The sequence below is a fragment of the Rhinolophus sinicus genome, chromosome 16 (genome assembly GCF_057876585.1).
Source record: "Rhinolophus sinicus isolate RSI-liver-muscle chromosome 16, RSI-T2T, whole genome shotgun sequence".
NCBI classification, from domain to species: Eukaryota; Metazoa; Chordata; class Mammalia; order Chiroptera; family Rhinolophidae; genus Rhinolophus; species Rhinolophus sinicus.
The window spans coordinates 145,694,161-145,707,458 of record NC_142516.1 but is presented as its reverse complement, the minus strand read 5'-3'; the positions used below and the strand labels follow the sequence as shown (position 1 = coordinate 145,707,458).

At 36.1% G+C, this 13,298-nt stretch overlaps 1 protein-coding gene across 5 annotated transcripts in view; it reads left to right on the top strand.

The window, feature by feature from the left end:
* The window catches only part of BIVM (basic, immunoglobulin-like variable motif containing), a 28,881-nt gene that overhangs the window by 5,516 nt on the left and 10,067 nt on the right, over nt 1-13,298 (top strand). For all 5 annotated transcript variants that reach the window (XM_074329510.2, XM_074329509.2, XM_074329511.2 and 2 more), the window contains exons 3-7: nt 1,350-1,944; nt 6,617-6,743; nt 10,354-10,449; nt 10,736-10,840; nt 11,056-11,150. In XM_074329510.2, the coding sequence (XP_074185611.1) occupies nt 1,467-1,944; nt 6,617-6,743; nt 10,354-10,449; nt 10,736-10,840; nt 11,056-11,150 (901 nt within the window). In that variant the 5' untranslated portion in view covers nt 1,350-1,466. The remainder of the gene's footprint in view (nt 1-1,349; nt 1,945-6,616; nt 6,744-10,353; nt 10,450-10,735; nt 10,841-11,055; nt 11,151-13,298) is intronic.

Sequence of the window (13,298 nt, the reverse complement as noted above, 5' to 3'; positions counted from 1 at the left end):
ATTACTCTACTTACTGTCTCTATGGAATGGATTTCCTTATTCTGGACACTTCATATAAATGGGATCATACACTATCTGGTCCTTTGTCACTTAGCATAACACTTTCAAGGTTCATCCATATGGTATCTTGGGTCAGTACTTCATTTATTTTTATTGCCCAATAGCATTTCATTATATCGATATGGTATATTTTATTTATCCATTCATCAATTGATGGATGTTTGGATTGTTTCCACTTTTTGGCTATAGTGAATAATGCTGCTGTGTACATTTGTGTAGAAATATGTTTTTACTTCTTTTGGAGATATACCTAGAAGTGAAGTGGCTGGATCATATGGTAACTCTAAATAAATATTTGAAGAACTGATTTCCAAAGTGATTGGACCATTTTGCACTTCCATTAGCAATTTATGAGCATTTCAATTTCTCCGTATCCTCAACAACCCTTATTATTATCTGTCTTTTTTATTATAGCCATATTGGTGGGTGTTGGTTGGTATCTCATTGTGGTTTTGATTTGTATTTCTGTGATGGCTAATGATGTTGAGCTTCTTTTCATGTTTTTATCTGCCATTTCTATATCATCTTTGGAGAAGTAGCTATTCATATTCTTTGTCAATTTTTTTAAAAAATATTTTTTTATTGGGGAAGGGGAACAGGATTTTATTGGGGAACAGTGTGTACTTCCAGGCCTTTTTTCCAAGTCAAGTTGTCCTTTCAATCTCAGTTGTAGAGGGTGCTTCTCAGCTTCAAGTTGTTGTTCTTTCAGTCTTAGTTGTGGAGGGCACAGCTCAGCTCCAGGTCCAGTTGCTGTTTTCTAGTTGCAGGGGGCACAGCCCACCATCCCTTGCGGGAGTCGAACCGGCAACCTTGTGGTTGAGAGGATGCGCTCCAACCAACTGAGCCACCTGGGAGCTCAGCGGCAGCTCAGCTCAAGGTGCCATGTTCAATTTTAGTTGCAGGGGGCGCTGCCCACCCTCCCTTGCGGGACTGGAGGAGTTGAGAACCGGCAACCTTGTGGTTGAGAGCCCACTGGCCCATGTGGGAATCGAACCGGCAGCCTTCGGAGTTAGGAGCATGGAGCTCTAACCGCCTGAGCCACTGGGCCGGCCCTCTTTGTCAATTTTTAATTGGGCTATTTGTCTTCATTATTCTAATACACTATTTTCAAGTAATTTTTTGATAGGACAGACGGTCATTGATCATAAATCTAGGCATATAGTACATATAGTACTTGAAAAATAAATGCTTACTGAATGAAGGCATATAAAGCACTTAGTGTATTTTTTCAGGTTGTTTTTAGTATCTGGTGGATTGTTGATCTCTCTTCTCTCTCCCTCTTTTCTTAGACCATTTTTCAGCTCTCAAGTTTTTGTAGAATGCTATAAACAGTTGTCACAGTTATTTTTCAAGAAACAGAGAGTTGCAACTTCCTCATCGTAACAGAACTTTTATAATTGCATTCAATGCCTAACGTTGCAGAAGCAAAAAGGGCAAATTATTCTGGAAATGGTGAGCACAAATCTGAGAGGAAGTCTCCTGAAGAGAACCTACAAGGTGCTGTACAATCTTTCTGCACTCATGCCTCAGGAGCACCCTTGGGTCCCAAAGGAGATGGTCATTATCCGTGGAGCTGTCCCGTGACCCATACTCGAGAGAAAATTTATGCCATCTGTTCAGACTATGCCTTTCTCAACCAGGCAACCTCAATCTATAAAATGCCAAATCCAACCCACTCCTCTTGCCTATCTGATAGTACCTCTTTATCTGCTGGAAATAATTCATCAAGATATATTGGCATCCCGACCAGTACATCAGAAATCATCTACAATGAGGAAAATAGCTTGGAAAACCTATCCAATAGCCTGGGCAAGCTACCTCTCGCATGGGAAATTGATAAATCTGAATTTGATGCAGTGACCACAAATTTGAAGCACAAATCAGGTAAGAAAGGAGCCATGAAGTTCACATGTGAACATAGTAAAAAAAAATATATTATCTTGTTCAAACTTGCCATTAAACATGCTTTCCTTTTATAATACTGAACGGGGGACATTGCTATCATTTTGTCTGTCATTGTAGTTAAAAAAATAACCTTATAATAGGACATGTGGTTCATTGATCTGTTGCCACTGGAAACTTCAGATGTTTTGAAAGTTTTGAAAAATCTAGGGTGCTGTAGAATACAGATTTTACAGATAAGTACATAATTTAGAGATGGTTAGTGAGGTAGCTAGAATAACATACCACTATTTCGTAGTTTTGCAGGGACATGAATTTATATTTCCCAATTAAACACCTAGTTTTCTTTTCTACCATATAACATTGAGGCATTTTTGTTGTTAAAACTTTTTGTGTACCCAGCAAGGTTTCCAGGTACCACTGAGTAGGTTGTGTACTGCACAATTTGAGTGATGTTTGACTAGGGAGTTCACCTAGGGTGCAAAACCTTCACCGTTGCAATGTGGTGATCCTCTGGCAGATACTAATGCTTTGCCTTCTTTCTTTTGAACTCACAGTAACCCAGGAATTTTATGAAGTAGGTACTGTTATCCCCATTTTTTAGGGGAATACATTGAGGTTCAGAGGGGACAAGTTGCCTGCTGAAATTTTCATAGCTGGTAGGAAGAAGTAGTAGTAGAACTAGGATTTGTATTTCACTTCTAGGGTTCTCTGATCATTTTGTAAAACCACCATTTGTCTGCTTGTTCATTTGTAAAATCAACTTGTTTCATGGAATGTTATGTAAATTGTAATTGTTGGGGTATCAGGTTATTTCACTTTGTGTCTATATTTATGAGTGATTGGTCTATGATTTTTATTGTAATGTCTTTTTCAGGTGTTGGACTTAAGGCTATGCAGGTCTCTTAAGACAAGTTGGAAAGTGTTTTCTGAAAAATTTCCTGTTTTCCTAAAAATCTCTCACTTTTATTATGGGGTTGTCTTGATTCCCATTAATTATGTCAAATTTTATTTTGTCTATTTTATCTAAGTTGTCAATGTGTTGGCATAAAGTTGTTTCTAACAGTCCATTTTATCTCTAGATCTAAAGTCGATATGGTTTTTAGTGATAACTCCTCTTTCATTCCTGATGTTGGTCATTTATGTTCTTTTATTTATTTATTTTTTCTAGCTAGAGGTTTATTGGTTTTGTTCATTTTCTCCAGTAACCAGTTTTCAGCTTTGTTAATTTTCTTGTTTATTTTCTATTTTATTAATTTCTGCTTTTTATTATCTCCTTCCTTCTTCTTACTTTGAATTTACTTTGCTCTTCATTTTCTAATTTCTTGATTCAGACTTCTACTATAAGCATTTAATGCTCTAATTGCTCTCTAAATACTGTTTTTAGCTGTACTGCATACATTTTGATACACTTTATTTTTATCATTTAATTTGAAGTATTTTCTAATTTTCCTTGTGATTTCTTCTTTGACATATACATTATTTAGAATGATGCTGTGTAATTTCTAGATATTTGGAGTTTTTCTAAAAATCGATTTCTAATTCAATTCCATTGTGGACAGAGGACATACGATCTCAGTGTTTTTAAATTTATGGAGACTTGTTTTATGACCCAGTGTACGATCTGTGTTGGTGAATGTGCACTTTAAAGGAGGGTGCATTTTGTAGTTGTTAGATGGAGTGTTTTCTAAATATTTATTGAGTCAAAGTGTTTGAAAGTGTTGCTCGTACTTTTGTGTCTATACTTAATTTTTGTCAAGTTTTAGCAATTGCTGAAAATGGGGTGTTAAAAATCTCCGACTATGATTTTGGAGTTGTCTTTTCTCCATTTAATTCTGTTGATTTTTGTTATCATGCAATATGAAGGTCTGTTATTAGGTATGCACATGTTTATGCTTTTTTATTTCTTCTTGAATTAACCTTTTTATGATTATGAAATGTTCCTCATTATTCCTGGCAATATTTCTTGTTCTGGAAGCTGCTTTGTTTAATATGTATATAGCGACTCTAGCTTTCTTTTGACTAGTTTTTGCATGGTATATCTTTTTCCATCCATTTATTTTCAACCTGTGTCTTTTTTTATATAAAGTACATTTCTTAAAGATAGCTAAATATGTTCAATGAATTGTTTATTTCAGATATTGTGTATTTTAGTTCTAGAATTTACGTTTTTAAATAGTTTCTGTTTCTTGTATTGGATTTACTATTTTTTCATTCATTACTACAACATTTTATCTATCTCATATAGCATAATTATAATACCCACTTTAAAATCTTTATCTGCCACTTTTAAAATCTGGGTCATCTCAGAGTTCGTCTTCTCTTTTTTCTTGAGAATGTGTCACATTTTTTTCAGTTTCCTCACATGTTCAGTAATTTTTGGGTTATATCCTAAATATTGGGAATGTTATGTTATGATAACTTTGGATTCTGGTATATTCCTCCGTAGAGTGTATTTGTTTGGTTTTGTTTGATTTAGCAGCAATTAATTTGGTTGGATCCAGTCAACTCTGTCTCTTGAAGACATCTTAAATCTCAGTTCAGTTCTTTTAGCCTTAGCTGTACTGTTTGGGATCTGCTCCGTGTGTGCATGGTTCAGGGGTCAGCTTAGGATTTGGACCAAATTTATACAGAGAATTTGGGCCTCCCCTTCTCTGGCTTTCTTCTTTCTGGGGTCCTTCCTCCTTACTTTCCAGTGATTGTGATTGCCAGGAAGATGGTAGGTATTCTACTTTTATTCACTATCCTCATGCCTTTCTGTGAAAGCCAGTGTGGTGAATATGGGCATATAGATGTATGTATATATGATGTTGGGGCTAAATGGGTGTGTTGTGGGCAGTGTGAGCAATGGAAGAAGGAACATGGCAGTGACCAGGGGCAATGAGTTACTGGAGTTGATGGGAGAGGGGGACAGTCTTCAGGCATCGCTCTTTTATCTTCCTCTCTCAAACTTAGCTTCCACTTTGACAGAGAGCTTTCTTTCTCAAATTGAATGGAGTTTTGTTTGTAGGACCAGCTTTCTGTGTGGCAATGTGGGGATGTTATGAAGGATGCTTATTTGGGACATACGTGTATATGCTTATTTAACCCCAGGGGCTCATGGGCATAAATAAGAGAGATCAGAGGGCAGGCTTAGGTAAGTATTAGAGGAAAGTATGTGGGTAAAGACCGCTTTGGGTTGCTGAGGTCACAGATTACCATGCTTCATTAGCCTCTGAAACTCTTAAGTAGCTGGGAAAACTCTGTAGGGAATTAAGGCATTATTGGGCAATGAAGACATGTCAAGAAATGGTGGGAAGTAGGTTTTCCATCTCCTGGTTCTTTAGAATTTACTTACTAGTAATGGAAATTTGTCAGAGTGAGGTTTAGCTCATGTTTGCCAATGGTTTAGCTCTGTGAGAAATTTTGTGTTCTCTGTGAAGACTTACAAAGAATAACTAGAGGGAAGGGGAAAATATCAACTTGTTTCTAAATATTATAGTGTTTGTTACTATGACACCGTACAAAAATTAGAGAAATTCCCTGTGTATCAGTAGTTTTTGAATTCCACCCGGTTTCGGGTGCCAAATGATTTCATCGTAGAGCATCCTAAATGAATAAAATGAACAATTTTCCATGTTTGTTTTCTGGGCATATAGCTATATAACTTGTTTCATATTTTATGAGTAACTCATAAAAATAAAATACTAGCTTTTGTTTAATTTTTATAACATTTGATTATTTCATTATATTTGTGATATTATTAAAGTATTTGAGCATACACAGCTGTCTGAAATGTTAATGGTATTTTATTGAAATGAGGCTTGGATGTTATTTATTATTATATAGTTTTTTCACTGACTAGTCCATTAGCATGGTTCAGAAATAAAAAGCATAAAAATTAAACAGTATCTAACTCATTTTTTGTGTTCCTTTGGTCTAGCTACCAATTCCCCTCCCCCCGTAGGTAACCACAGTTCTTTGTCTTACCTGTCTTTTTTGGTGGGGAAGGGGAGAGAGAGAGAACGAATATACACGAAGACAGGAAACTTTGTTTCATTTTTAATCTATTTTGTGGTCTCTGTAGGCCTGGAGATATTTTTAAACATCACATCATTGCATTATGGGATCTAGTGTTTTTACTTTCTTAACGGAGTTACATTAATGTGGTCTTATTGTTTTATAGAAAGGATTCAATTTCTGGAAAGTGGGCTAGTTAAATGTTTTACTGTTGGTAATTTGATTTTCTAAATTAAAGATTTTGTGATTGATTCTTTTACTAGCTAAGTGACTGGCTTGGGAATTAGGAAATGCAAATCTGACAGGAAATTATATTCATGGTTGTTTAAATTTGTTTTTATTCTCTCTCCTTAAAGTAGGAGAATATTCTTGAAGATATATACAGAGGGTGCCCAAAAAATGTATACACATTTTAAGACAGGAAAAAACTGTATTAAAATTGTAATACTCAGTATATACCGATAACAAAAGATGAAGACAAGTCATGTGTATATATTTTTTTGGCACCCCTGGTATATTTATTCAATATATTTACAAATATCATTTTTAGAACTAGTGGCAGTTACTTTTTAATTTTGTTTCATAATTAATTGTATTGCCCTGGCAGTTTATTTCATCTTAAGCATTTTGCTTATTTTATACTCTTGTATTCTAGGCAACGTAAAGAAACAAATTTCCAAGAAAAAAACTTCAGATAAAAAAGGAAGACATCAAAAGGAGTGGCCTCAGTATTCTCCTCTTGAAGATATTAAGCAACGAAAAGTATTAGACCTCAGACGATGGTAACCACTAAAAATTGACTTTTTTCCCCTTAACTACAATACCATTGTCATACCTAATAAAGTTAACAATATTTCCTTAGTATCTAATTCCCAGGCTAAATTTAAATTTCCCAGATTGTTCTGAAAATATCTTCATGTCTGGTTGTTCAAAGTTGGACCCAATCATGAACAATAATACATTGTGTTTGCTTATTGTGTTGTGACCCATCTGTCACTCTTAATCTAGAACAGTCTCTACCTCACTCTCCCGTCCCTTTTTTTAATTCTAGGAGTTTGACTTAGTGAGGAGACTTGGCTGGATATCTTGTAGAATGTCCTACCTTCTGGAGTTGTCCGATTTTTTTTCCTGTTGTCTAAATTATTCATATAACCTCAGTATTTCCTGAAAACTGGAAGTTAGATATAAAGACTTGATTAGATTCTTGTTGAACACTTTAGGCAAGAATACTGCCTAAGTGATCCCGTGTCCTTCATATTACCTCAATATCAGGAGGTACATAGTTATCTGTTTATCCAATATAGAGATTCTAAGAGTGATTACTAGATTTAGGAGGTGACAGCCTTAGCCCACATTGTCAAGTTAGTTTTTTCCCTCTGCCACCATCAAGTAATCACTGGGGTGACAGTGGCGTTAAACTAATACCCTGTCCCTATCAACTTTTCCACCTAGTGATTTTAGCCAAATCCATTGACTATCCTTGCCAGAATCCTTGTTGCAAATGGTAATATCTCAAAATTCTATCAGTTTTTTTCTGACTTTACTAGCTGGCATTCTTCTAATAAGAAGAGATTTCTCTTTTAACAACTAGGGCTATTTGGTTACCTTAAAATACAGCTTTAAAATTACTAACCTCTGATGTGAGGTTTTAAAAATTCTTTTGTATGAGTTTTTAGAAATATTAGATTTTTTTTTCACTTATTTAATAAATATTAGATCCTTAGCTGTGGGCTGAGAATACAGAGATGCGCAAAACATGGTCTTTGTTCGCTTGAGGTTTAAAATCTAGTTGAGGAGAGGGAACTAAACAGAAAAATATAAAATATTTCAGGTAATTTGTCTGATGGTGGGTATGAATAAAGAACCAACATGAGAGGAAGTAATGATTACCAGAAAGCTTCACTGAAGAGCTGGATCTGAAGAGAGGAAATCTGAGGGAACTAAGGGTCTAGGGGCCTTGAATGAATGCTAGGGACGTGTCTGGCATGTTGGTAATGACGGGTAGACCAGCTTGTCTGGAGTGAGGCTCTCAGGGAAGCTAAGAAAATTGCCCAACATCACATGGTGAATAAGTAGATCATGTACTGCAACCTGAGAGCCAGATTCTGCAGTCCTTTTTCATGATCTATTTCTTGGATATCAGGCTAAGGGTTTAGATTTTTCTTTCCCTGTGGGGTAAAGATAAGCCATTGATGATTTCTTAACAAAAGGATACTTACAAAGATAAATTGGTAGTAGTTTGTATGAAGTGTATTGGAGAAGAAATACTAGAATCAAAAATATTTTAATTTCTTTGGGGCAAGGCTTTGCCCATTTTTGTTTCTAATTCCTTAGATTTAAGATTTTTTTTAATAACAAATATGGGTAATTATGTTTTAAGAGAGTAATATGTGAGACCATAAAGACTTGAATGAGGAAGGAAAGATAGGAGAAATAACCCCCGGGAGAAAATTACCAGGACAACAAGCTATTCCTTTCCCACTGAGAATATTACATGATTAGGGTTGGAATGGAAAGACCCATACAAGATAGTAGAATGTCAGTAAAAGTTTTAAGCTGGTCAGAGCAAGACCAATAAACAAGTTTAGATTGATAAAGAAATATGAAAAATCTTAAGGATGCCTAGGGTTGATCCCAAGGCTTTTCGAAGAATTGTTGAAGATGAGAAGGGGAGATTTAAATATGATAGAATAAGGTCTTTCTACTCCACTCCTTTCCTCAGACCCATGAAAACAATAAGATGAAAAATAGGGAAAACGCTGTCTTCCCTGAAACAAATAATGAAGTCCCTAAACCACAGGCTCTAATACATACTTATCAAATTCTGTCCATAAACTACTACTGGCCTCAGACAGTGCAGGTTTCCCTAAAGTTCATGTGACAATCCTGAAACCATCCGGTGATCCCTCCGTTTAAATCTTGGGGTGTGAGCAGTTACATCAGGGGAGAAACATCTGAGTCCTTCGTGGAGATCCAGGTCAGCACTGCAGAAATCCAGGGAGGGGTTGTGGAAGGAGACATGGTGTTGATTGACACTTCATTATCTTACTCCTGAACTTCCACCTGAGGACATTGCCTCTAATGAATTGCTGGGAAGGTGATGATTGCAAGAGTTGAACGCATGGCCACACGCTTCCTGATTTTAAAACATATTACAAAGATATACTAATTAAGGCTGGCCCGGTGGCTCAGGCAGTTAGAGCTCCATGCTCCTAACTCTGAAGGCTGCCGGTTCGATTCCCACATGGACCCAGTGGGCTCTCAACCACAAGGTTACCAGTTCAAGTCCTCGACTCCTGCAAGGGATGGTGGGCAGCGCCCCCTGCAACTAGAAAAACGGCAACTGGACCTGGAGCTGAGCTGTACCCTCCACAACTAATATTGAAAGGACAACAACGTGAAGCTGAACGGCACCCACAACTAAGATTGAAAGGACAACAACTTGACTTGCAAGAAAAGGCCTGGAAGTACACACTGTTCCCCAATAAAGTCCTGTTCCCCTTCCCCAATAAAATCTTTAAAAAAAAAAAAAAAGATATACTAATTAAAACTGATACCAGCGTAAAGACAAACACATAGACCAATGCAACAGAATAGAGAGTCCAGAAATAAACCATCATGTAAGTGGGCCAAAAAATCTTCGTCAGGGTTGCCAGGACCACAGAATAGGGAAAGGATAGTCTCTTCAGAAAATGGTGCTGGAAAAAGTGGATACTAACATGCAAAAGAATGAAGGTGGGCTTTACTTCACATTCATATACAAAAATTAACCCCAAATGGATTAAGACATAAATGTAAGACCTAACGCTATAAAACTCCTAGAAGAAAACAGGAAAAGCCGTTGGATTTGGCCCTGATTTCTGCGATCTGACAAAAAAAGCACACCTAACAAAAGCAAAAATAGATGGGACCACATTAAAGTTAAAAACTTACGTGCATCAGAGGAAACTATTTAAACAGCGAAAAAGGCAACCTATGAAATGGGAGAAAATATATGCAGATCATATATCTGATAAGGGTTTAATATCAGAAACATAAAGAACTCTTACAACTGAAGTTGCAAATAATCATGTATGCAGATCAACTAGGAGGTTGCACTGAAATTTTAGTACTTGGTGTCTAAATTTATATGCCATTTTTTTCCCCATTGGTTTGGATAGCATCCACTTTAGTAGTTATACTTAGCTATCTTTATTAAAACGAATGATTTATTGTTATGCATTTATGATGTTTGAAAAATATAAAAATATTTTAAGTGAATAAAGATTTTATATTAGTTTAAATGATCAAAATTTTCATTATGTTGACACTTTTAGTTGCCATGAGTGTTATATTTCTCCATGCATATTTTGTGTTCATTCAACTGAAGAAAACAGTCTTTTATTTTCTCAGGTACTGCATAAGCCGACCACAATATAAGACTTCTTGTGGTATCTCCTCCTTAATTTCTTGTTGGAATTTCTTATATAGCACAATGGGAGCTGGAAAGTAAGTATGTTAATTTATTGGTATCTCTAAACTTCAAATTCAAGTTATTCTGTGTTGTTTTTTCTATAATGGAAGGTTTTTAAGAATAGATTTTTCATAAATTGAGATAAAACTACTGTATTTTGTTACTAAGCCTTTTAGGTGAAAATATATGCGTGTATTTTTGATAAAATAAAAATTTTAAATATTACTAAAATTGTTTGCAAATCAGACATATTAACACTGAGACAGGTTCTATTTGCATATGATTGGAATTATAAAATGAACGTCAATGTTTCTTTTGTAGTCTTCCACCTATTACCCAAGAAGAAGCTTTACATATTTTGGGCTTTCAACCCCCATTTGAAGATATTAGATTTGGCCCTTTCACTGGAAATACAACACTTATGAGGTACGAAGCCCTTGCTTAGAGGCAATACCTTATTTCTAGTTATGCAAAATAACAATGGTATAGATGTATATTGATGGTAAACTATCCAGCTGCCAGGCCCCAACCTCTGGTAGGTAATGCGAAACGTGGGCTCTGCTTGAATTTCTCTAGAAGTAGAATAAGACTATCTTTGTTATAGAACTATTGCTATGAGCAAATCTTCTTGTTATTTTCAGATGGTTTAGACAAATTAATGACCACTTCCACGTAAAAGGATGCTCGTATGTTCTATATAAGCCTCATGGGAAGAATAAAACAGCTGGTGAAACTGGTAGGTAAACATATTGAAGACTTACACACATGCACACGTGTGCACGTGCACACATACATGTATATGCTTTAGGTTCCATCTCAAAGATTGGCTGTTTTGATTAATGGGACATTATGTAATCTGTAAACACAGTGTTATATTTATATCTTTCTATCCAACAGTAAAATCATTATAGTAATCTGTGGGGGCACTTTTCAATATACAGTTTAATATTTTTAGCTGTTCTTACCTTTGCATGTAGAACTTTTAGATCTTCAAGGTATCTCATAAATACTACTTTGACACATCCCTGGTGTGTGTGTGTGTGTGTGTGTGTGTGTGTGTGTACACACTGGTGAAAGTTTCAGGAAGCAGCGGGGAATTTATAGTTCCTTTTCCTAGAAGGGAATGCAAGGATATTAGGATATTTGATGTTAGAACTGCATAATAGCATAAAACAATAGGAAAATGGGCTATAAATGTGACAAAGTTCTATTATAGAATAGTCTTGGTTGTAACAGAATAATGGAGTTGTTTTTAAGGATTGTTTTAGTCGTATACTAATTAATTTGCATTATTTGACAAGTTTCAGTTTTTAATTTGACAATAATTTTTTGACTTTACAAGCCAGAAAATTGTAATACAGTGTTAAAGAAAAAGTTATTCTGACATTTGTTAAAATGATAAGGAAGACTTTATTCAAGACTGCTGTAATAGGCGTATTGCAATAGAGGAAATTGATGGGCTCAATGCTGAATACGACAAAGGCAGCTGGGAATGTATAGCCAACTAGCAAAGTGAGGGGTCAGTGAAGGAGGCAACAAGGGTAGCAGGATTCTTGCTAAACTGGTCTAACAGAATTTTACAACAGGCAGGCCCAGGGCTTAGACCTCAAGGGTGGGGGATGAGTAACCTGATCAGATATCAAGGGTGAGGGATTCTTTCTAAACTAACTTAGTAGGAATCTTGCTAACTGGGTTCTGCAAGGATGGACACAGAGCCCAAGTTGAGGCCTAGTGAAGAAGAGGGCTTAGAGGAGCCTAACTAAAGTTTGGTGAAGGAAATAGTCTTTGTCAAAAGACTTCTTGTTTACTTGGTATATAGTTTACCAAGGTCAAGGATTGAACATAGAGTAGGATATATTTCTGTTGACCTGTATCAGGTATGTCAAGTTGGTTACGAGTCAAGCAAATTTGGCATTCACATTGGTTTCTACACATACTGGTCTTGTGACCTTGAACAAGGCAGTTGGACACTCACTTACTGAGCCCAGTGTAGACCTTTGTCTTTATATATGTGTACCTACCCGATATGGTCACTGTGAAGATAAAGGGAGACATGTTTATAATACATTTAGCCCCTTATTTGACACAGACTAAGGACTCAATAAATGTTAGCTTTTCTTCTTACTGACTAAATTCTGTGCATTTGCAGGAGGTCTGTTCCTGTGGAAAGGGCAGCTCTAAATGGTATGTTAGTATTTTTTTTTTCCAGTTTCTAATGAAACTGTCAACACACTTCTCTCAATAATTGATCAGGCAATTAAAAACTAAGAGAGGATGTACTTTCCAATAGATATCAGTCTTTTTCATTTGAGGAATGGAATAAACAACCTATATTCCCTGTCTCCCCCGTCTTGGCAGGGGGAGAGGAGTGGTTGCTGCAATTTCTTCAGTAAGTTTTAATGCTGTGTTTTCCCAGTTTTATTCCTGTTTTCCTATTTCCTATTCCTGTTTTTCCTATTACAATATTTGACTGTTTCTTTTTCTATGTGTATTTCCTGAAGGATGATTGATCTGCCTTTCTCCTTGGAATTGTCTTTCTCTTCAATAATCAGTGGTCCTGTGCGAGCTCTGCTTTATCTCTGAAGTTTTCCCTGCCACTGTAGGGGCCAATTCCTCTTAATTCCTGTAGTACTGATTATTTGCTTTTGTCGTGTGGCATTTGGCATATGCAGCCTTATATTATATTACATCTTTTTTTAATATGTCTGTCCAACTCCCTGACCAGAGAGACTGCCCTCAGTAGCCCTTTGATTCCATATATGATGCACTATGACCTCACACATATTACCCTAGAACGTCTGATTGTATTCAGAAGAGGAGTGGTACATGTGTCAAGTGAAAAAGTGTTTTCTGTTCTCTCTCATTGTGGAAGAAAGAGTTGCAG